This window comes from Manacus vitellinus, unplaced genomic scaffold (genome assembly GCF_001715985.3).
Source record: "Manacus vitellinus isolate BGI_N305 unplaced genomic scaffold, ASM171598v3 scaffold_88_pilon, whole genome shotgun sequence".
Classification (NCBI taxonomy): domain Eukaryota; kingdom Metazoa; phylum Chordata; class Aves; order Passeriformes; family Pipridae; genus Manacus; species Manacus vitellinus.
This window is the reverse complement of record NW_021940861.1, coordinates 1,212,340-1,236,150: the sequence shown is the minus strand read 5'-3', so window position 1 is coordinate 1,236,150 and position 23,811 is coordinate 1,212,340. Positions and strand designations below refer to the sequence as shown.

General features: G+C 40.9%; 2 protein-coding genes across 2 annotated transcripts; one reads left to right on the top strand and one right to left on the bottom strand.

Annotated features, from left to right (window-relative positions):
- Positions 1–1,349: 1,349 nt before the first annotated feature.
- MRPS35 (mitochondrial ribosomal protein S35) lies at positions 1,350–19,410 on the bottom strand. Its single transcript, XM_008927193.3, has 9 exons — positions 19,358–19,410; positions 17,417–17,748; positions 16,052–16,086; positions 14,889–15,056; positions 14,439–14,499; positions 13,497–13,636; positions 12,686–12,795; positions 12,138–12,207; positions 1,350–1,854 (listed from the first exon to the last, which is right to left on the bottom strand). Exons 1-9 carry the CDS (start codon positions 19,408–19,410, stop codon positions 1,582–1,584), a joined length of 1,242 nt encoding a protein of 413 aa, XP_008925441.3. The 3' UTR covers positions 1,350–1,581.
- A 969-nt stretch (positions 19,411–20,379) lies between these two features.
- LOC103760664 (probable G-protein coupled receptor 19) lies at positions 20,380–23,110 on the top strand. The gene is made up of 2 exons (XM_008927194.4): positions 20,380–20,533; positions 21,682–23,110. The coding sequence occupies exon 2, from the start codon at positions 21,696–21,698 to the stop codon at positions 22,965–22,967; it is 1,272 nt and encodes a 423-aa protein (XP_008925442.4). The 5' UTR covers positions 20,380–20,533; positions 21,682–21,695; the 3' UTR covers positions 22,968–23,110.
- Positions 23,111–23,811: the final 701 nt, after the last annotated feature.

Below are 23,811 nucleotides of genomic sequence, written 5' to 3'. Positions count from 1 at the left end.
CCTGAACAAAGGAACAACCTGGTAACAGCTGAAATTTCCCCCATATCAAGCTTCTGCTAAAGCTTCACATTAATACAAATCTAATAGGAAGGACCACTAAATAACTAAGTGCAAAATTGGGATTACAGGACAAGCATTTTCAGTCTTAGCTACAGCTCTGGCAAATTCTCGTAGGAAGTAAAAAGCTGCATTAAACTCAGCCTCCTACCGTATGAAAACAATCTTGACCTTCCAAACCGACAAAACAATCCTTCCAAAACTGACAGTGTTTTGGAAGTGGGAATACATGCACTCTGTGGCTGTATGTAAACACAAAACAGACAGTGAGAAATCCTAGCAGCGAGAGTCAAGCCACAGGGAACACTGCAGGAATCAATTCCCTTCACTTTTCTATGTCCTTATTCTTGCACTGTTCTCTCTCAAGGAGCTGCTGGCAGGGCCACATGTTTGGTTCTTTCATAGGTATGCAGAATCCTTAACTCCCTCTGCCCCTTCCAGAGAATGACTTTCTAAGCTGAAATCTTAGTAAGCCAGGAAGGTACAATAAAAGCAAGAGTTATTTATGTCCTGAAAGCTGCTATTTTTAAGTGGGGATTTTTGTTTTGCTTTTGGTTTTTTTGCTGTGAGAAGGCAATAAAAGTTGCCTGTGATTCCAGTGTTTCAAATCAATGCCTTTCAAATACAAATTACCCAATATAAGCTAAACATCCATACAGTTTCTCTCTCTGTGCTGCATACCAGTAAGCTGGATGCTAAAACCATTTTTTTTCCCTTGAAAAGCCTGGGTAGATTCAAGAGAGAACTCAGCAGGCCTCAGGGCACCAAGACTGAGTCCATTCCTATTTAGCTACATACCTCACTACCCACCAGCTCTTACTTTTAGCTCATCATTCTTCTTTCCCATGTGCTTTGGAATTTTCTCAACAACTGCTAGTTCACATTCCCACTACCATCCCATTTTCTACCTCATTTTATTCCATCATTTTAGAGCCAGGTATTTTTCCTTAGGGTATTTGTTAGCCCTCATGGTGACAGCTGAGTACCTCATACTCTCCCATGTGCTTCAACACCTCTCCAAAAGTTAAAACTACTTAGACATATTATCTTTATTTTACAGATAGGGAGTAAAGATAAGAGCAAAATCTGAGTGACATTTGAAAAGCATTTAGAAAGTTTAGAGTTCTTAACTTTCAGACTTTTAATTAATGGAACTGGGAGCTTAAGTTTTGACATTGTTGCTCTACGTTATATGCCTTAAAAAGTTCTGTGAGAAATCAAAGTGTGATTAAGCAGAGGACTGAAACAGGATCTCCCATGCTAAGCAAACACGGAATAAAATGTCCAAGTTATCAATATGAATCCAAACATACTTTATTCAAAGAACAAGATTCGTGGACAGGACAACTATGCTTACAAAAAAAATTGAGCAGTAAAGAGAAAACTGATTACTACTGTGATTATCAACATCAAGTTTCACACTTTTGGTTAAGGTTCTGAATAATTATATATCCATGTCACTAAGAAATATTAATAGTAGCTTAATATTTCTATAATGATCAGGTGTACCTGCAGAGTCTGCTTTCATGCTTGTATATTCAACAGCTTTTTCACGGATTCCTTATACTGAGACATGTTACTTTCTGTTTCACCTTCATTTTTAAGTGCAATTACAGAGTTTCTGTAATTCGTAACCACTTCAGATCCAAGCAGCTCTTCCTTAGAGACATTACTGACATTCTCTGAGGCTTTTATTCGAAGCAGCGTGTCCAAGGCATTTTTCTGAGAGCGACTGTTTTCCCAGATATACTCTTCCATATCTTCCTCAGACTTCTCACTCTCCCACTTCTCAGTTTTCTGAAAGAAAATATACACTGTGTTAAAAACCTTCTCAAGACTGAAACAAAGCTACAATAATTCAAAGAGAGTTCTCTCTCATATCAATTCACTTTACAAAAGACATTCACGGTGGAAGGTATCTCCTCCTCTAAGGTACAATGCTTGTAACTCGATCCTGTAGGAGCAGGATGAGTTTCTTTCCTCCCACTTACCAAGTTCTTTATGGATCTGGCAGGTATAACTGGGCAAGTCAGAGTGGGAAGAAAAGCTTATGGACTATACACAGTGAATAACAAAAAATCTTGTAAAAATAATAAATTTTAAATAACCCTAAATGCTCAAGATTTGGAGGCAGTTATTATTATTTATTATGTCCCTAGCATATGATTTTGGTATGTCTACACTGGCTGTAAGACATGAAGTGAGACAGTCCATACCAAGTAACCTGTGATGAAAGACAGCAATCCTTCACCATTTGGGAAATATTTTAATTGGGACTCTTAAGGAAAAGCACCACCAAATAATCCATTTATTCTTCCTGCAAAACAAACTGCTCTTCAAAAGAATCTCTATCCATAAGGTGCTAATTTTTCCCTAATTAGCACTGCAAGATTAGACAGGATCACAAGTTGAACACTGACAGACACCATCCCAGTGCCTGTAAATACTTGGCTTGTACAGTTGTTCTTTATAAATGTTGTCTTTCAACATTTCTCCAGCAGGCCTTCACAGACTGTTTAAGGAATATTTCAAATGTTATAACCTGCTATTTTTGTATATTTAATTTTTATTGTACTTTGGTAAATATATATGCTTCAGAGGTAGATTTTTATACGTGCTTATTTATTTTTATAATTATTTAGTACTTTACTGATGTAAACAACATCTAGTATCCTTATATTATTTCAAGGATCACAATTTAAAGTATTTTGAGTTTATTTCTGGTGTTTTTCTTAAAATTGTTATAAAACTGTGTCTAAATAAAACTTGCATTTCTCTGGAAATAAGTTCAAAAAAACCTTATAGTAAAGCATTTACATCATATGCATTTTTTCCTTTTTTAAATCCCTTACCAGAAAGAGCTCTTCAGTAAATTTTTAACTATGCTATGCAGAATCAAAAAAAACCTTGCAACCGTAGAGATTTTTTTTTCCTTTGTTGTTTGGGTTTGGCTTCGAGTTTTGGGGTTTTTTTTTGGGGGGGGATGGGGTGTTGGTATTGATTTTTCATTTATTTTAAAATATTCTGTCCACTAATTGTCAAGGCTGCTGCAGTCAAACCACAACATTTAATAACCTTTTATTAAGACCCAAGACTTTTTTTTCCCACTACAACCCTGAGTGCTTGGATCTGTCTATCTGAATTTAAAATACTTCACCAAATGCTGCATCTTGCACCTGGTAAATGGAATCTCTTGTTTTTTAAATCCCTGAGTCCAAATGTTTAGTCAGAAGCAGTGAATACCACCGTTAAAAGGTTCTGACACGAAAACCTGAACGCAAATACAACACAGAAGTAAAAGAATCTCATTCAATTTTTAGAGAGGAAAAAAGGAACAAAAGGAAGTCCTGTAGCCTGTATTGCCAAAACAATTGGGAATAAGTGGGTATAGTAAAGTATTCCTTGTGTGTTTGACAAATACTGACATACAAAGTGGAGATTGACACAGTTTTTAATTAACATCATCATCCTGGTTTACATATCCCTTGTTTATCTGCATAATGACTCTCCGAGACATTTTTTTCCCCAAACTCGGGCAGAATTTTAAAGCAAAAACCTTTCTCACAGGGATAGGGTTTCTCAGGAGTAAGGGAATATGGGTATCACCTCTGGTCACTCCTAAACTCATGTTTGAAGTTCAAACAAAAGATCACTGTGAGCCTTTTAAACACCTCTAAGTTATAGCAGAGACAACAAGAACTAATTACAGTTATTACATTTATCCCTTCAGGACAATCCTGCTCTGCACATATTAACTCAGAGGATTTTGGAGATGCCTCCTGATAAACAGATTAAGCTTTCCCCACCTCCTTTGGGCAATACAGAGCAAGATTTTAAAGGGGATTTAAAAGAAACTGTGAAGTATTTCTTTCTTGGAATCCTTCCCAGCAGAGTGATTTGTCAAAATGGATTTTAAAGTAAAATCTGACTACATGGTGGGGGGTGAGGGGGAAAGCAGGAAGGGATTTGACAGTAGGGGGAGATTTCCAAATCCATTCCTCAGCCCTGCTACAAGAAGCCAGTATCCATCACTGCACTGTTGGTGGCCATGTCTCAAAATGAAAAGTTATCCTCCAGATATCCAGTCCAGACATACATCACCAACAGGAAACTGAGCAGAAATCAGGTTTTTGCAAACTAACTGAATCAAGTGAAACTTAAAATACCTTTTCAACACAATTTATTGCAAGAGGAAAGTGAACCTAGATTTATATATGCAATTGAAAATGTACCCTAGATAGACAAGGTATATACCCTGGGTATCCATGAACTCTGAATAGTGGGAATGTTACAAGTGTTCTAGTCTTGGTTTAAAGTGTTATGAACTAAACTTCAAAATTAGGTCTTTATCACCCCAAATTCTGTTAGTTGATTATTTTTGTCCCCTGTAAATTTAAAGTGTTAGTGAACACTGCAGTAAGAGTCTTAAAAATGAGAATAGAACTATGAAAAGTGGAATACAAGTGTATTTATAACATTTTTCTAGAATCCCCACTTAGTGAACAAGGTTAAAAATCAAGAATATATATTTCTTCAATGAATTCACTAAATATGATTGCCTCATTCTGTCACACAGAAGACAGAATCTCAGTATGACCCAGTCTGGCTGAATATGCATTCAGCTGATAATTTCAACCTTTGTCTCTTACCAAAACTTACAATAAGAACAAAACTAAAACCAAATTTAAAAAATCACCAGAAAACAACTTTTTTATATAAAGTCAAAGATCTAAACCTGTTGCTAAAGAGGCACAGAAGAGCTATTTTTTTTAACACTTCCTAATGCAAATATAGAGAATTATTTTTTAATGCCATAAACAGAACAAGGATTTGTTTCTATGCAAATTTTTTATAGTACAGTACAAGCCAGTATTTTGGGAGGTTTACAAGCCTTTACTGTGCTTAATCTGAAATGCTGAAAGAATATGAATGCTCAAACAGTACTTTGGACAGTGAAATTGCTTTTTACATGTAAGTCATTAACAAAAAGCTTCAATTTATATTGTACCTTTAGGTACAGAAAAAAAGGGAGCATTTTGCATCACTTAAGCAGGCATTTCACCATCAGTTTGCTTGTTTTTTTTCTGCCAGTTTAACTTTCACAATTTTGCTGTCACAGTGATACAGAGGCTTCAAATTGTCAGCTCTTTGGTGCTTCTTTTGGGAAAAACATTTTTAATAAAATTTTGAAGTGGCACACAGAAATCCTGGGGGCAATTAAAAACATGACTCATGTTAGCTAACTTTATTGTCAATGGTATAAGCAGTTAAAAATTTAATGCTGTTTAGCAAAGACCAAGTACTTTAGTGGGATTTTTTTTTTTTTGAGGGGAAGGAAAGTTCCTTAAATTCCAAGTCAAATTTCAAACTCTGTATGGGCTGGAATAAATACATCTATTTCTTAGTACTGCACTGAAATAAAAGATATTCTGTGTGGTACCATAACCTTACATTTTCAGGTAATAAATGACAGCTATGCTAACATTTTCCAAATGATTGGGTACTTTCAATCCTAAGAGGAACTGCCAGAACAATTACAGACTCTTTGGGTATAATACACTTTTCATTTGTACTACTTAGTTAGCAACTTACAAAGAAATGCCAACAGAAATTTGTAGAGAGGCAAAACATATTTTTATCACATGAGATTGCATAGAAAAATTTGAATTTCTTGGTGATGTGAAGTAAGTTAAAATACATTCCTCTGAATAAGCAGAACATTATTTTCTAGGACAGAGCAACAGCACAGGACAGGTGGGACCTCTAGAGGATCAAGGCAAATCAGGACAAACTGGGAGGACTAAACATTTCAGTAAGGTACAAATGTATAAAGCAAAAGGAGAAAAAGCAGAGAAGCAAAACAAGAACTTTGCCTCAAAAAATAGCACTGCATGCAAGAGATGCTCTCGTGTTTCATGATACTCTCAAGCTTAATCTCTGCTTCTGTCACCAGCTCCAGAGTCCTCAGTGGTTGCCTGAATTGCCTCTTCCAAAACAACACTTCATTTCTCTGGGCTGGAGTGGCTGCAGCATTTTCTGGAAAATCCAGGCTTCTGTTAAGGGTCATTTGTAAGGTATTTATCTGTTTTCTGAACACTGATCAGGTAAGATTCTGATCTCATCATGTGATATTAAGAGTCCAACTCTTCGGTGATTTTCTGTTCATTTTTTAATGTCTACAGCCCACAAGGCTTCATTTCACTCCAACATACAGACTGAAAATTAAACAGCTGCAAAAATTATATTTATGTATCAAAAAGAAGCCTTGTTTCTCCAGCTACTAAAAATAAGGAGTTTAAACTTACTTAAGCAAAAAGCTTAACTACAGTCTGAAAAAGTACAAAGACGATTTTTAATTCAACCTTCTGCTGGAATGCTCATCCTTTGTGGTACAAGAGGTACAAAAAACCTGTAACCTTCTTCCACTACAATACACATTTCCTGGCAGAAAAACCTTCCTTTTATTCTAAATGTTTGAATTCAGATGGTCAGAGAAAACTTACTAAATTTAACATCTAATTATGCCCCTTTAGCTTTACCTTTTCTGGTTCACATTAATGATGAAGACTCAAGTTGTTAGATTTTGAGCACTGGTGAGCACACAATGAAATGGAATACGTGCTTCAAAACCAATTTTAAATTACAACATTTAGAGTCAACCCTTACTTTGGCCTCAGTTTGCATTACTTAAACCATTGCATTACAAACATATTATAATAACATGCTGAGAAAGGCCTGTTCTAGGAAGGAAGGACAAAATTATATTACATTTCTAAGATCTCCTACTATGAAACTGCAAAATTCTACTGTTACTAAGTGTTACTGGCACAACCTGAAGTGATAAGAATTGTGGTTATTTGTAATGGCCTAAAATAACTGTAGTTGAAAAAAATGAAGTCTAAAGAAAAGCATATTATCACTAATGGTCAGCTAAAATATTCATTTAGCATGCACACAGACTTGCCACCCCGCCAGTGGGGTGCCCTGCCACTCAGTGCTTTGTTTAAAAAGGAATGCAAGGTCGTGTGGGCCATTTTCCTCAAACTCATTCAAACTGTACAGCTGTGAGGTGGGTGGATAAATTCCAGTTAAGCATCTATCTACTGTCACTCTGTCCATTTTTCAGGTTTTTTCCTTCACTCACCTTTCTGTTTCAAGTTCCCTGCCCTTTCATCCCAAGTACTACTGGCATCTCCAATGCAAGCAGAGAGCAGAGAGATGCACCCAGAACCCCTTTGGCTATTACTGTTCATATTAAGAAGCCACTTTCAACCTCTCCTACTGTTACAGTGATTCTTCCTTACTGTTCTTTTTAAGCCTTGAATAATTTATCAGATTTCCATAACCACAGTACACAAGAAACCAGGAAAGTTCCACAGTGTGTGTAGCATTACCTATCTACTAAATATCTACTGCTAATATGTCTGATTAGACCTTGTACTTTAAGAAATACTGAAGAACAGAAAATCCATGGACAACTACTTATTACTCTTTCAAGATCTCAGATCTGTAATGCAGAATCGAGATCCTCCACTCTCCATCCTCTTGCATTTGTGTAGACTGAAACATATGTAGAATTGGAGCAAAAAACCGGAATGACTCTGAATATTCTTCCTTACAGGAAAATTGATTTCCCGCTCCATTTGCTTCTCCTTCCTTCTTTCAACTCATAACAGAAGTGGACTTTTGGGTGCTAAACTATTAATCCAAGCTGAGTGTGAAGAAATCAGTCCATGATCCTTTTAACCACTTGAGGGCAGCAAACTCTTACTCTCTAAAAATCATCTGATACCACGAAAATACACCCAGGTTTCAAGTGATGTTACAGCACTCAAGAAATACCATTGTTTAAAGGCAGCAAAAATACAACTGGTTAAGCTGCTGTTTAATACTCTACCTAATATATCTTACCCTTGATTAATTCAATCCAGACACCATTCTCAGGGATAATTTGAAAAGAATCACAAAAGAAGTCCAAAGAAGATAAATTCAATTCTTACCACTCAGTGCAAGTCAGCTATCTAATTAATATATTCTGAAATCCAATAAACACAAATATTTCATTATTAACCTGAAAACTATTAAATAGGAAGCAGAAGATCTCCAAGTGTTTTAGAGTAAGAAAATAAATGAACATTCTTAAGTTTTAAAATCTGATTGTTTTAAAAATAACTGAACTCATAGGTCTGATATCTACTTCCACTTGTAACTGTAATAGAAGTGCATCACTGGCAACTAAAACATAATTACACTTGAAATTACATTTCCTGATGTATATCTGCATATAATTCTTCCTTTTATTCATTCATTCATTCATCATGGTTAGGCTTCATGAATGAAGATTTGGGAAGGGCTCTACCCATGTTTGTTACAAGCACGCTTGTGGCTAAAAAGGCCAATACGAGAGAGACAAGTCCAACTGCAGAAGGCACAGCAGAAAGACTCCTTAGGTGGTAAATTCTGCAAGACACGGTTCTTTCTGTGCTGTCTTTTCTCCTCGAGAGTGATCCTGTGTGCTTTCTCAAAAGCATCAGCAGCGTTATAGATGGTGTGTCTCCAGACCTCCCGATTGGAGGCCAGAGTAGACCAGTTATGGTGATCAATATGGCCAAGGCTGAGATGTTGTTTCAGGGAGTCCTTGTATCTTTTCTTTGGGGCTCCTCTCTTGCGGCAGCCGGTGGCAAGTTCACCATAAAGCAGGATCTTAGGGAGGCGGTGGTCCTTCATCCTGGAGATGTGCCCTGCCCAGCACAGCTGTGTTCTCAGCAACATGGCCTCAATGCTTGTGACTGCTGCCTGTTCTAGAACAGATGGATTGGTCCCATCATCTGAGCAGTGGATGTTTAGGATTGTACGGAGGCAGCGTTGATGGAAGCGTTCCAGGAGTCGCAGGTGGTGGCTGTAGATGGCCCAGGATTCGGACCCATATGAGAGTAGACAGCACAATGGCTCTGTAAACACTGATCTTGGTACTTTTCTTCAGGTGTTTATTTCGCCAAACTCTTTTATGGAGTTTCCAAAAGCACTCTATGCCTTTGCTAACCTGTTGTCCATCTCTCTGTCAATCTCACCATCCGAGGAGATGAGGCTCCCTAGGTAATTAAACTGCTGGACTGATTTGAGCTCTGATTGGCCAATGGTGATATGGGGATGATGGAAGACTTCCTGAGGTGCAGGTTGATAGAGAACTTCTGTCTTCTTTAAGCTGACTTCCAGCCCAAAGAGCTCAGCAGCGTCTGCAAAGCAGGATGTTAAACGCTGCAGAGCTGCTTCTGTGTGGGCAACAAGGGCGGCGTCATCAGCATAGAGCAGCTCCCACTATTGCAGAAGGAATTCTACCTGAAAGCCAATGTGGTTTCAGAGCCAACAGGAGGACCACAGACATGGTATTTGTTCTCAGACAACTGCAAGAGAAGTGTAGGGAACAGAACAAAGGTCTCTATGTAACCTTTGTTGACCTCACCACGGCTTTCGATACTGTGAGCAGAAAAGGTCTGTGACAGATTTTGGAATGTTTGGGTTGTCCCCCCAAGTTCCTTAAAATGATCATCTCACTCCATGAGGATCAGCACGGCCAAGTCAGATATGGCAATGCACTTTCTGAGCCCTTTCTAATAACCAGTGGTGTGAAACAAGGCTGTGTTCTTGCATCAACCCTATTCACAATCTTTTCCAGCAGGATGCTCCAAAGGGCCACAGCAGACCTCGATGATCAGGATGGTATCTACATTCGATATCGTACTGATGGAAGCCTTTTCAACCTAAGGTGACTGAAGGCCCACACCAAGACCTTAAATCATATTGTCCAGGAGCTTCCTTTTATACACGCTTGCCAATTCACAAAATACAGAAACATAGTTATTAACATAAATTCTGTCACGTTTAGAGAGAGATATTAGGCAAAGTTTTCAGGATTGAGGGTAAAAATTAAATGCATCCAGCTTTCCTTCACTGCCCTCATCTTTTTATTCAATTACATCACAAACATGCATTAAAACAGTGTGACACTACTCTGCTGTGAAAGTCATCAAATCTTACAATTAGTTCTGCAAACAGGACTGATGTTACTGTCTAACTGGCAGGTCAGCCCCCATCCATTGCCTTCACACAATAAAGTTGGTACAAATTAAAATAAACCACACATTGTTTGCTTATGGTTTACAAAACTCCCTTTCAGCAAGTCACTAAAAGGCATTACCACTGATCATGAAGGGAAAAAACCACGCCACAAAGCAAAACATGTCACACAAAATTAAAAAACCATGTCTCAGGAAACCATTAATTTTTCATGGAAATCAAAGACAATTACAACTGATTGACAAACTCATCAAACATTAACATGGAGGTTGGAAGGTAATAAAAGGGCAGGAGACTTGTGCATATTCAACATACACTGAACACTCACGTAGCAGTATCATATAGCCCTGTCTGCCATCACTAATTAATGCCAGAGCACAGCACAGACGTGCTGTTCGTGCTGAAATTAATAAAGTGAGCAGTGTCTAACCCTCTTGTCATTGCAATACTGATCTGTCATTAATTTCAGATTTGTAATGCAATGTAATGCTGATGGGGAGAGGAACATCCATGCCTACAAAACTCTTGAAATCTAGAGTAAATGTTACCCTTCACAATTAATTTAATTTGACGTACTCTACAATTGCAAAATGTATCCTTCAAGGCAGCTCTCACTGAAAGGGAAATACAGCTCATCCTCCTAAGTATGTTTGTAACGTCACCACTGCAGCGATCGAAATCGAGAACACCTAAATTCATAAAAATGCTGAATATGGAAAATACAACTTATATAAAAGAGTACATCTATGGAAATAGGGTGATGGTGAAAGCTTTTACTGTCTTTCTCAAACAATGTGACTAGTAACAGTGCACACAACTTTATGTTATTCAAAACATTAGTATGGATTTTCAGCATTAATTTTATTTCAGACTACTAACTTGTTTCCTGCAAAAAATGCCTATTTATAACCTACACAACTAACCACAAAAATACAAGAGACAGGTCTAAAGAGTTCACTGTGAAAGAAAGATCTGTAGTCTAAAGATATCTTATTATACTTAGAGGCCTATTTAAAATTTGTAGTAAATTAATAATAAATTGGAATAGTACCTTTCATACATTTGGATTGGATATCTGATATGTAAAACCACTTAACAAAACAAGCTACAGGGAAAAATTCCAAGTACTCCTTATCATGAATGATTATGGAAAACTTTACATTACACTTGCTTTATCTAAAGAGTTATAAAATTTTTTTTATACTTTTCAAGACACTAACACCGATGCAATGAAATGCTAAAACTAACAGGAGGTGCAGAGGAGGCCCCTTTCCTGAGCAGGAGGGAGCTCAAAAAAGCAGTCAGCTTGAGGCAAAGTGAGAGAGCATTTAAGAAACAGAACATTTCCAAATTACAGCCATTGTTTACTTTAGCCCAGGAAGAGCCCAAGAAAAGACATATTCTAAGCAACAGGTCCAAGTCCGGAATCAGGCAAGATGTAGATAATTGTGCTCTCAGTTTTCACAGCTTTTAAGTGATAACATGCCCCTCTGTTTTTTTGGAACAGACTTGGTTTTGCCTTTAAACACAGTCCCTGTTAAAAGTGCATAGGTAACGGGAGATAATCACAGAGCACACCATTCCTCTGGGTGCACTAAATTCATATTTGAATATTGTGCACAGGCAGCCCAGTGTGATGCCACATTAGAGGTACGTTTAGGAACCCTGACAATTAAGGTGTTTTCTGGTAGGCTCAGGGTCAGTTTTAGGCTCCTGGCTGAGAAGAGCAAAGCATTGGGAAAGAATCTCTTATTGAGGTCAAAACCAAGTGAACTTCTTAAAAGAGACAAACTGTTTACAAACAACAAAATAGCACTTGTGAAGTTAAGAGAAATGCACTCTTAAGTTGATTCTGGAATTAAGATCAAACATAGGCAACTTATCTTGGTTGAATTTGAAGACAAGTGAGGTGGAAGAGGGAAAGAATCTCGAGATAATTTACTTTAAGGTATGACAGAGAGCACATGCACATTAGACAGCACGAGCTACTTAAAACTGCTTACCCAAGATTCGTGGTACAGAACCGTGAGCAGGTGCATGCCATAATCATAGTTCTGTCTTCTTAGGGGACACCTGAAAATTCAGGAACAAAGCTCGTTTTTTGGAACAAGATGTTAAAAATCACCGTCTAAGTTTCTAATTTGTAATGTAGGGAATCTTAGGGAAATGTGTGTTTAAATCACATGCATTTCTGAATTACACCCAACCAAGAATAACACCCTGGCGGTGTGAGTATTAAGAACATGGGAGAAAGGGCAACTGCAACTCAGTAGGAAAATTTACAAAATCCAAGAATTAACAAATCTTCAGGAAACATTAAAAACTTTCTTGCCGTCTGTGCCAAACTGGAACCAAGCACACATAAGTCTGAACTCCTTTAAACCCTGATTTTAACAGTTAATAACAGGAGCAGTGTTAAGTTTAAGTGCTATTTAGCCTTAAAAATATAATAATTCACCAAGAGAATAGTTGGTGTTACTGGAAGACACCCAGCCCTTTCTATACAGTGACCATTGGTACAAGCATTTTTGTTTCCTTCTGGTAACTGTACCTGTCTGTGACAATTGTGAGCACATCTGTTTCCCGGCAGTACCGCTCTCCTACAAGTTTAACAAGCTTCTTCTTTGCATGGTCATCCAAATTCAGGTTAGAAAGTTTAACCTTCAAGTACAAGAGAAAACAACTTTAACTCCTTGGATAAATCCAATCTCTGCACTTTGGAAATACCTGAGACAGTATGGCACACCTATTAAGAATTAGAAGGACAGCTCTTCAGGATGCATTTGCAGAATTTCTTCTGATTGTATCACATCAGGAGTCTTACCACAAGGCAAGAATAATGTGAATATTCAAACTATATATACATGTATAATAAACACCCACATAATGCCTAAATCTCCTGAGCTCCCTTCCAACCTCAAATATGTCATGATCCTATGCTGACAAGGCTGCTGTGCCTATTGCATACACACTGATGCCTGGAGGCCTGCCAACTCAACACTTATAAATAGTGCCACATTCATATGACCCGTCTTTCAATACCTGTGCACTTCCAGGGCCAAAAAATTAGCAATGAGAAGATCTAAGCAAGGCATGGAGAACCTTTTCTACAAGGACATCCTTCAGAGGGTACACTATTTTGCTTACATCACAGCCAACTTAAATGCATATGCATAACCTGATGACCTCAGTTCTAACATTCTGCAGAATACCTCAGGAAATCCACTGCTTTTTATTTATTCTGACTTTGAGGAAACCATTTCCCTCATTTCCTTATAGCAGATCATACTTGCACGTTTGGAAAAGAAAAACAAGTATTTAGGCTTTTGAGACAACGGCAGTTTACCAAAATTACTACTTACTCTTAAAGTCACCACTCTTGCTTTGGGATTGCGAATAGACGTCCCTGAAGAAACATAATCTACAGTTTCGGTCTCAATGGGAAAATGCTGTTCACATTTCTCATCACTGTCCAGAGCACTTGGCCATTCAGTGCAGAAATCTGTATAATAAAGAGAAAACACTACAAGTAATACCTGTTTGGTGTATTTGGTTGTTGCTTGGGGGTTTTTTTTCCAGATTTATTGTAATCTATCTTTTTACTGGGTTTAATCCTTTCTGTATACTGGGTTCTCCAAAACCCAGGATACAGTACTCCAGATGCCAAACAATCACAGAATGGTTTGGGTTGGAATTGACCCTCAAAGATTAAAGAGTCCAACCCCCTGCCATGGGCAGGAACATCTTTCACTAGATTTGGCTGCTCAAAGCTCATCCAACCTCACCTTGAACACCTTCAAGGATGGGGCATCCACAGCTTCTCTGGGCAAGCCCTTTCAGTGTCTCACCACCCTCATCACAGAAAATGCTTCCTTTGCCTCATTAGGTTCTCTTGCTGGCTGGCAGAGATTCTCTTGGTCTTCAGCAGATCCTGTATCTCCCCAGCAGACCTTGCTCTCACAGAGGGTTTCTAGTATCAATAGCTTTTTGGTCATTAAATGCAATCCAGAATGGCTACTGACTGAACTCTGGTTCAATCACAATCTTCTGAGAATTCTGTCACATTCATCACTCACCTTTCTCAAGGCACTAAACTATCAACTTGTCAGTACAAGCAGGGCCTCATTGAAAGTAAAATTTCAGTCTTTCTTGGGTGCTCTCCTAAGACACATCTGCCAACCACCCAGGTAACTCCAGGCAGCAGCAATAAAGCAGACAGTACTAGCCAAAGCCTGACAAATAACCAGCTTCACAAGTGTACCATGTCTCACCTTCTACTTGATCACACACATTTACATTCTCACCTTTAAGAGCTGCACAGTGCTTCTTAATTGCAGGAGGAGTAAGATGCAAAAAATTGGGAATCTGAAACAGACACATTAAGAGTTACCACAATAATGGCTTTTTGTCTGTTCCTAAGTAAATGGACATGACTGAAATCCGATTACACTTCTCACATTTGTTATGGTAATACAACACGCTGAATAAGATATTCAGATAAGCACTCAAGTCTGATTTAGGAACAGACTTCAGTTAGCCCTAGTACAAAAATCACAGGCATGATCACCCTAAAAAGGTCTCCAGATTTCATTCATTTGTTACTTAACTTTGTTACCATTTCATTTAGAAACTAAAGAGGATCATCCTGTTTAATAAGAGAAAACAGTCTCCAATACAAACACCCCAATCAAAGCAGTGCAACCTTAGTGAATACTAACATTACAATAACCACCCACCCATGTGATGTGTCTTACCTTAATAAGTTCTAAGTTGCCTTCTTTTGGGGGAGGTACTCCTCTCTTCACTGGGTAACCCATTCGGATTGGGAGAGGCACAGAGGCAGGTTTAAAGGCAGCTGCTGTTGGATAAACACTGCTCCAGTCCTGATCCACAGCCATCCTCTCTGTTCTGGGAGGTACAGCCTAAGCAGTGCAAAAGGATACAAGCTGGATGTGAGATACAGTTTGTAAGACAAAGCAGGATCAACACACAAATCATAAATCAGCAGGGGAAGGAAAGGGAATCAAATCAGTATGGAACTGCAAACTCTGTCTCCTAAAGGGCCTGAGCGTGTAGTTGGGGGCAAGACAATGAGTTTTAAAATACTGGAATTCTGAAAGTGTGAACCAGTTGATAATAAAAGAAACAGATTATAATTGACATTTCTTGCTACAGAAATTCCAGTACAGGAACAATGTATTAGTATATTGAAGAAATAGCTTATATTCTCCAATAACTGACCACAGTTTCAGTCAAATGCTCCTAAAAAAACCTAACTAACAAACAAGTCACTGTTTTTTTGCCCAAAAACTTTAATTTTTAATTTAGAGGGGTAGAAAGGAAATGGATATGTGCAGTCAACTGGTCTTACTGCTTTGGTGTATCATAAGATCCACTCTTAGAAGCTACACAAAAATTTAATGTATCCCAGGTCTACTTCACTATTTGCTTTTAAAGCATCATAACCTGCACTATACAACTTTTGACATGTACATGTGGATGACAACAGGAAATTTTTAGTTATTAAATGTCCAGATATCAGTTTTAAATCCACCGTGCACGTACAATTTCACTGATGCACAAGATCACACTTTTTATTTACACCAGAAAGAAACCACCACAAATCCTGTAAACTCAGATTGAAAATAACAATAAAATGTCTGGTTTTTTGAAAATGCAACTTTAAGTTACTCTTCAGACCTGCAGTACATGGTGTCAATAAAAGTTAACTATTAGCTTACTGTTATGTTTTGGCTTTATGAAGGCACATACTGAAAAGAGCTGGGACATTACAGAAAGCAGGTGCTGGCCTGGAACAGTCACAGGGTTTGACTGCAGAAGGGGCTCCTGTTATGACACACAGCTTAGAAAACTGTCTCAAACACCTGAGTTAGCTGCAAATCATTTCAGTACTTACAAACTGTGGTGTCCTGCCTCTTCTCCTTACTGAAGCTGAAAGAAAAAAAAAACAGAGCCATTTAAAATACAAATTTTTATAGTTTTTTTTGAGGGGGCAATGCAACCTAGTCTTCTATACTTTTTTTTGCGCTTGTCTTTGTACCAGTGTTCATTAATACTCCCCAATCTTTACATGGAAGAAGGGGAAGATCAAGTACTCAGACTGCAGATTGCTCATTTATTTTTTGAAACGTTAGATAAAAAAGAACTTCAAGAAAATGAGTGAGAGTAAACTTTCACCTTCATCCCTGTGCTCCCTCTTTCCCACATGGCTGTGCAGTCACAAATCACCCTCCCACAGCAGCACAAGATGGATAAACCTAAGAGTTACTATTTCCAAAAGGAGAATCACATGGCTCCATCCCTTCCTTCTGACTTTACACCCTCTTCTGTGCCACTCTGCAGCTCAATTAACCTCTGTATGAACAGTTTGCACATTGGATTGTTTCTCTTCTTGAGCTGGGGATGGGGATCATGTCAATCCAGTTTAATGAGCAATTGTGTAAGAGTTTAACTCCTTTCAGGCCTGAGCCACCCTCTGACTCTACTTTATAGCCAGATATTACTTGGAGCTGTGGTGAAAGACTCCCAGGGATGCATGAAGATACCAAATACCACTGGATTGTCAAACTAAACAGAGATCTTGCTTCCCTCCATTTCTGCCCCCTCCTGAACCTCTAAAACACTTCAAACTCCGCTCTCCAAAAAACGACACTGGACAATGTAGCCTCAGACAAATGAAGGTGAAGCCGATGCCATTTACTTTCAAGTGACTGGTTTGAGCTCTTGGGTTTTATTTCTTTGTATATATTTAGCAAAAAAAAAAAAAAAAAAGGGATTTAGGAGTGGACGTTTGGGTTTTCCCCTCATTAATGTCTTACAACCCTACCTCTCAAAACCTGGCGAACTTTACAGTTCTTTAGTTTTCCTTACCCGAGTACTTTATGTACCCAATTCTGCTCATCCTCTTCTTGCTATATAAAAAATTTAAACTGAAAGATACATCCGGGGGTTCTACAACAGCTCACGCACAGCATTACTTTATCGCCTGACCTGCCTTCCTCGCGGCGCTTTCGCACGCAGCCACACTTCGCACCGCACTGGTTCTGTTACAAACGCCCATAATTTCAGGCCAGGACCCCTTTAACACTTAAAGGATCTTTCAGAGACCAGGCCTGGTCTCACGGGAGCACATGGCAGACCATGAAATTCCCTCTGGGAATAACCGACACCAGGCACCGCTCCGCCGCAGCCCCGGCACTCAGCGCTCGCTCCCGCCCTGCCGGCGGAGGAGCAACGCGGCCCCCGCGCCCCCCGCGCTCACCTTCCCGCTGCTGCGGCCCTTCCTTGCCGCTCACCGCGGGCGCCGAGGAATAAGCGGCGCGGCCCCAGCGAGGGCGCGGCTGGGAGCCTCCCGCCGGGCCCCGCACCACAGCCCGGCCCGGCAGCACAGCCAGCCCGCGCCGCCATGGCGGCCTCCGCGCAGCCCCGCCCGGCCCGACGGCGGCCGGCGCGGGCCCGGGGCCGGCAAGCTCCGCCCTCACGGAGCGGGGCGGGACGGGACCCGGCGGGACTCGCTGTGCCCGCGGGGAGGAGCCTCGTGCTCCGCCATTGCGGGGGGACGGGGAATACCATGGATCGGGGGGACTCCTGGACCTGCTCAGGAGACCCCAGAAATCCCACCATGTGCCTGAGAGCGTTGTCCAAACACTCCTTGAGCTCTGTCAGGCGGGATGCTGCGACCGCTGCCTTGGGGAGCTTGTTCGGTGCCCAACCATCCTCTGGGGGGAGAACCTTTTGCTAATATGTAACTTAAACCTCCCCGTCACAGCTCCAGCCGTTCCCTCGGGTCCTGTCACAGGGAGCAGAGATCGGTGCCTGTCCCTCCTGAGGAAGGTGCAGGCGGCCGCGAGGGCTCCCCTCAGTCTCCAAGTTTTTGGGGGGGATTTTTTTTTTTCCCCCCACGCACACCTGAAGGGAGGAGGACTGGTGAAAACAGCCATGAAATACAGTTCAGAACAGGAGATCTAGACAACCTCTTAAGAAGAAGAGTTTAAGTCAGCGTAGCTGTAAATTGAAATAGCGTCACTGGTAAAATTTGTTGGGATAAGGCACAGACCTGCAAATAAAAGTGTATTTCTGAAAATAGTAATCAAAAGCACCTGCTGAGAGTTTGATGACATTAAAATCTCCCTCACTGCTCTTTAACCAGAACCTCCTGTCTTTTTCACATTCACTTCTTCCCATAGGATCCTTCACCTCCCCTTTTTTGTTGCAGGGCAAATTGAATCATGCTGGACTACATCTGAAACATGCTAAAAACCTCATCTGAATAACTATAGACTGTACAGCAAATAAGTTGCAAAAAGGACTCAAGTTTTTGACTCATATTTCTTTCATACTGAAAAAACCTCAGATTAAAAATAATCTAAATAGCAACCTGGAAAGTCCTGTATTAAAAAAATGGATACTGCTCAGAGCCTTGTCTTTGGAACTCAATAAAAATGAAGTGAAATATCATCAGGCATGTTAAGAGTTTGTCTGGAACATAGCATGAGACCACTTACACATGCTCTAGAGGGAAAGCTGCTTTCAGCTATCCTAATGTTTTAGCCACAAAATAAGTCTTGATAGGGAAACAAAACTCTTGGTAGCACAAATGGTCCCAGTAAACTACAAAGATTTCCAAGTCTAGTCGAAAAACACATGCACAATTTTATCCATTTTGTTTTTTTATAATGTAAAATAAACTAGTATATCTTCCAGAAGGACAGGAAAGGTAAGAGGGGGAAAAGTATTCTAGGAAAAATATGCAAGCAGAAAAGACTGCAATGATTTGTTTATATCTAGGAAATCAAAACACTGCCAGATATCATGTGGAATTGGAGCAAGGAAAATTGAATGACTGAATTTCCTTACTGGAAAATTGACTTCCTGCTCCATTTGTTTCTCCCTCCTGCTTTTGAACTGGACTTTTTAGTGATAAACTATTAATTGAATTTTCTTCTCCATTGCACCACAGCCAATTCAGAGTCCAACATCTTGTCTTGATGGCCACAGTTCATAGGAGACATTTATATCTAGTAATATTCTACATGGTTTAGAGAGCAAGAATTTCACATACACTCACCCCCTGCTGTTATAAACTCACCTTATAAAATGTTCAAAGTTGCCTTGATTAGATGTCCTACAGATGTTATGAGCATGTGGTGTCGTGGTATTTTAACTTCTGCACTAACACAGTAAGAACACAACTATCACTGACCTCACTGCTGCTGCTGCTCTGAAGATTGGCTCAAATCTCATCTCAAAAGGCATATTCAAAGTCCACAGCACAAACCTAGCTTAACTATAGGAGGACAGGCAAGATTGTTGAACAGGTTGTTCAAAAATCTTGAGCCCTGAAGGGTTTCAAGACCCTGATCTGGTCTCACACCTTCCTTGCTTTAAGCAGCAGGACAGGCTGGAAATCTCCTGACCTCCCTTCCAACCTCAAATACTTCATGATTCTATGCTGAGAAGGCTACTGTTTCTATTGTGTACACACTGATGCCTGGAGGCCTCCCAACTCAATATAAAACAGTGATTTCAGGAATCAATTCTCAAGACACCTTTATGGCAAAAGTTAGTGCTGATTTGTAAAGGAATTTTTTTAAGAGAGCCTCTTTAATCTTTCCTACCAGGCCTTCCCCAGTCTTCTGTTGCATTTGATTTTAGAAATGCTTTGAAAGAAGAACTTGCCATCTTCTTGCCTTGGGCTAAATCAGCAGGGGGAGGAAGGGGAATCAAACCACAAACTCTATTTCCTAAAGGATATGAGCTTGTGGGGTAGAGAGCAAGACAATTAATTTTAAAATTCTGGAGTTCTGCGAGTGTGAACCAGTTCATAAAACCCATGTTACTTAGGATTGGATGGAAGCAGGGTTTGGCTGCTAGTATCCTTATCCATGAAGATTTTATTATTGTGGAAAAGGTGACTCCCCAAAGGTGATTGTCCCTTCCCAGAGCTGGCCAAGGCCAGTCCTGTCCAATATCCTTATCAACCACCACGGCTGAGGGCACTGAGTGCCTCCTCAGGCAATTTGCAGAGTTGACACTAGTTTGTGGAGGTGTTGTTGATCTGCTGGAGGGTAGGAAGGCTCTGCAGAGGGACCTGGACAGGCTGCCTAGATGGTCCAAGGCCAATGGGATGAGGTTCAACAAGGCCAAGTGCCGGATCCTGTGCTTGGGTCAGAAGGATTCTGAGAGTGTAGAACTCTTTGTGACTTAACTGCGGGCAGGGGTTCCGTGTTGTCTGTTGGTGTCAGCTGCTCCTGGCATTCCTTCAGTTGTCCTCTGGCTCACCTACAGACCTGCAGAACCTTAAGGCAGGTTCTGCTCAACAGGGTGACCTGTGAAGGGTCAGACTTGCTGCTGCCTGGGCAGACGGTCCCTGACCAAGGTAAGGACATTCCCCCTCCCCCTGGCTTTTCTCCAGAGCACAGAGATCCCCAACAGCTGGTTGCAGTCACATCTATTTACAGTTCTGACAAAACAAGCAGAGGCTCCACTGTTGAAACTCAAAAGGGTCCTCTGTCCCTTCTCCAACCTCCCATCTCAGCTGCCCGAGGACACTGACTTCCTCTCAGAGTATTCACTGTGAATCAAAACACTGCTGTTGATCAAAAGGTCTTCTGCAGGTTTTGGAGGGAGGTTGTTGTACGTTGTCATGCCATGTCCTTCTAAGGGCCACAGAGAGAATTGCCACCCTTTACAGGGCAGGGACCTAGCAAGGCAGGTACCTAATGAGGCAGGTGCCTGTGAAGACAGCATTGCTGTTCAGAACTCTTTAAGGTACACAATGTCCAGCTCCTGAAGAAAAGTTCCTCCCTGGGGAAGGGCTGCAGGGAATTCACGGTGAGGAGTGACCTCCCAGCTTGGTGCCAACCCTTCCTTCTGCTTGGATGTTCTTTCCTTTGCCTTCCAATTCAGACCTCGCCTCCCTTCCAAAATTATGGCCGGGAACAAACAGATTTGGGAACATTAGGGATATTAACACCCATGTTACTAATGATCAGATGGGAGCATAGTTTGTCTGCTAGTACCCTTATCAATAAAGATGATGTTATTGTGGAAAAGGTGACTTCCCATTCCACCTCTTGGTGGAAAGAAACACCTCATTTGCCTGCCTCCTTGACCAACATAGATCAAGTCAAGGGTGCAGGGACCCTTTTGGTCTGCTTTTTTGGCAATTCCATGGACACTGAAGTACAACTCATTTCTGGGATCAGTGGGATATATTCCACTCATTCTGTTTGCAGCTCACCAGCACTGGTGAAATGACACCTTGGTCTCCAGCTGTGAAAGGGACATTCACCTTTCTCAGAACAGAAATGCTGGTCTGAAATACTCAGGGCATTCCTAAAAACCTGCATAAAACTTATTGCCTTTTGCTATGCCAGGTAGTGTCAATCACCGTGTATTTCTGACTCTTTTCTCTGAAATCTACTACTCTAGGGAGTATGGAGACTACTGAGAGTTATCTTTTATTGGTTCAGGTGGACTTTTCACACAGAGCTGTTCAAGAGAATGTGTTCTCTCTTTCTGCAGCCTGAGCAAAAGACATGGCTGAGTTTGCCCAAAGCATGGATAACAGCAGCAATCCTTTCCTTCTCCCTACCTTACTGCTCCTGCTGCAGAACATGAGCAACCTCGAAACCTCCATCCCTCCTGCTGGCTATGAGATGACAGAATCGTCACCCACAAGACCCGGCTCAAGCAGGAACCACACTCTCTTAGACTACGGACTGAGGCCGGGGGAAATTGCAGCAGCCAGCATGGTTTGGGGAGTGTTGTGGCTGGTTTCCATCTTGGGAAACTCCCTCCTTTGCTTAGTGATGCCCAGGAGCAGGAAGACACAATCCCCCAACTATTTTGTGGTCTCCATGGCTTGTGCAGACCTGCTCACCAGTGTTGTGAGTGCACCCTTCCTGCTGCTCCAGTTGACCTACGGCAGGTGGATGCTGGGGAACGGGATGTGCAAGCTGGTGAGGTACATACAGTACCTCACCCCAGCAGTCCAGATCTACGTGCTCTTCTCCATAGGTGTGGCTCGATGCTACACTCTCATCTGTCCCCTGAACTTCAAAATGTCCAAGGAGAAAGCCAAGAAAATGATTCTGGCCTCTTGGCTCTGTGGTGCTCTGTTTGCATCACCAGCTTATTTTCTCTACGACTCTGACAGCGACCACCACTGCAACTTTTTTCTACCCGATTCTCGGCAGGGAATCGACTCCAGTATTGTCCACCTCCCAGTGCTGTTGTTTTTGATCCCTGCCCTCTTCATTATCCTCTGCTACGAGAAACTCTTCACCTACATTTGGAGAAAAGACACTGAAGACATGGCTGGCAGGAGGACAACGAATTTGATCTCAAGAAGAAAAGTGAAAAATGTCAAGATGTTCTTCATCTTTAACTTAGTTTTCCTCCTGTCGTGGCTCCCTTTCTACATGGTACAGCTGTGGCACCCACAGGAAACAGACTACAGAAAGAGCTCCTTGGTTTTCCTGGCTACCACCTGGATTTCTTTCAGTTCTTCAGCCTCTAAGCCAATCCTCTTCTACATCTATAATGCAAACTTCAGAAGAGGGATGAAAGAGACTTGTTGCATGTTTGCCAGGAAATACCAGAGAAGCAACATCTTCACCATTACCACCAGTTATGGAACAATCAGAAAGAATCACGTTTGGATCACAGATATCCCAGCACCAGCCCAAACTGTCACCAAAGACTCCACCTCTGATGCTTTTAATGGAGAAGTCAAGAAGGATGAGCTCGCCAGGCCTGATGAGTCCAATCCCCCAGATACATTTGCCAAGGGGGCTTCATTGCTTTGAAAAGCAATGTATGTGCTATGGTGGTGCTATATACCCTCCAGGAGAGGGAGGATCTTTCACCCTTTGAAGCAATGTATAGTTACATATTTTAGCACACCTTTTAGAGTAGAAAAAATATGATCTATTTTATTAAATGCCTTGGGTTTGATGCATTCGTTCTATTTCATTTCAGTTATCCTGTTCTGCTTTGGAGAACTCCTCTCCTGGAATCATGAGCAATGTTTTTCTACAAAACAAGAATCCTTATACTACTATCTGTAGAGAAAAAAAAGAAAGAAAACCATTGCTTTTTTTAAACCCCGTGTGGGATGGGCCATGGTGCATAACTACCTAAATCCACCCAAATCTACAGTTCCTTCTGTTATATCCCTGGTAATACTGTTGCACTGGGCTTGTCCTTCTTGTTCAGACCCCACTGGTTTGGTGGACAAGGTGGTGTTGGATTAGTGTTTTGACTGGATGATCTGAAGAGTCTTTCCAACCTAAATGATTCTAGGATTCTATCACCTCACTGCCCTCTTGTGCCTCCATTTCTGTTTGGGAATAATCGCTTCCTGGAACAGTCCCAGCAGATTGTTTCATCAGTTCATCAGAACTGCAGAAGGGGTTCCTGGACAAACTCTAACAATGTGAAATTTGGGAAGCTTTACACTTCCTCACACATTGCCCACCTTGTGCTTTGCTGTCCCAGAGTCTGTCCCTGTGTGTGGGCTGGGAGAGTGCATGGAGTCATGGAATATTCTGAGCTGAAAGGAACCCCTGGCCCTGCACAGTACAGCCCCAAGAATCCCACCATGTGCCTGAGAGTGTTGTCCAAATGCTCCTTGAGCTCTGTTTGGTGACA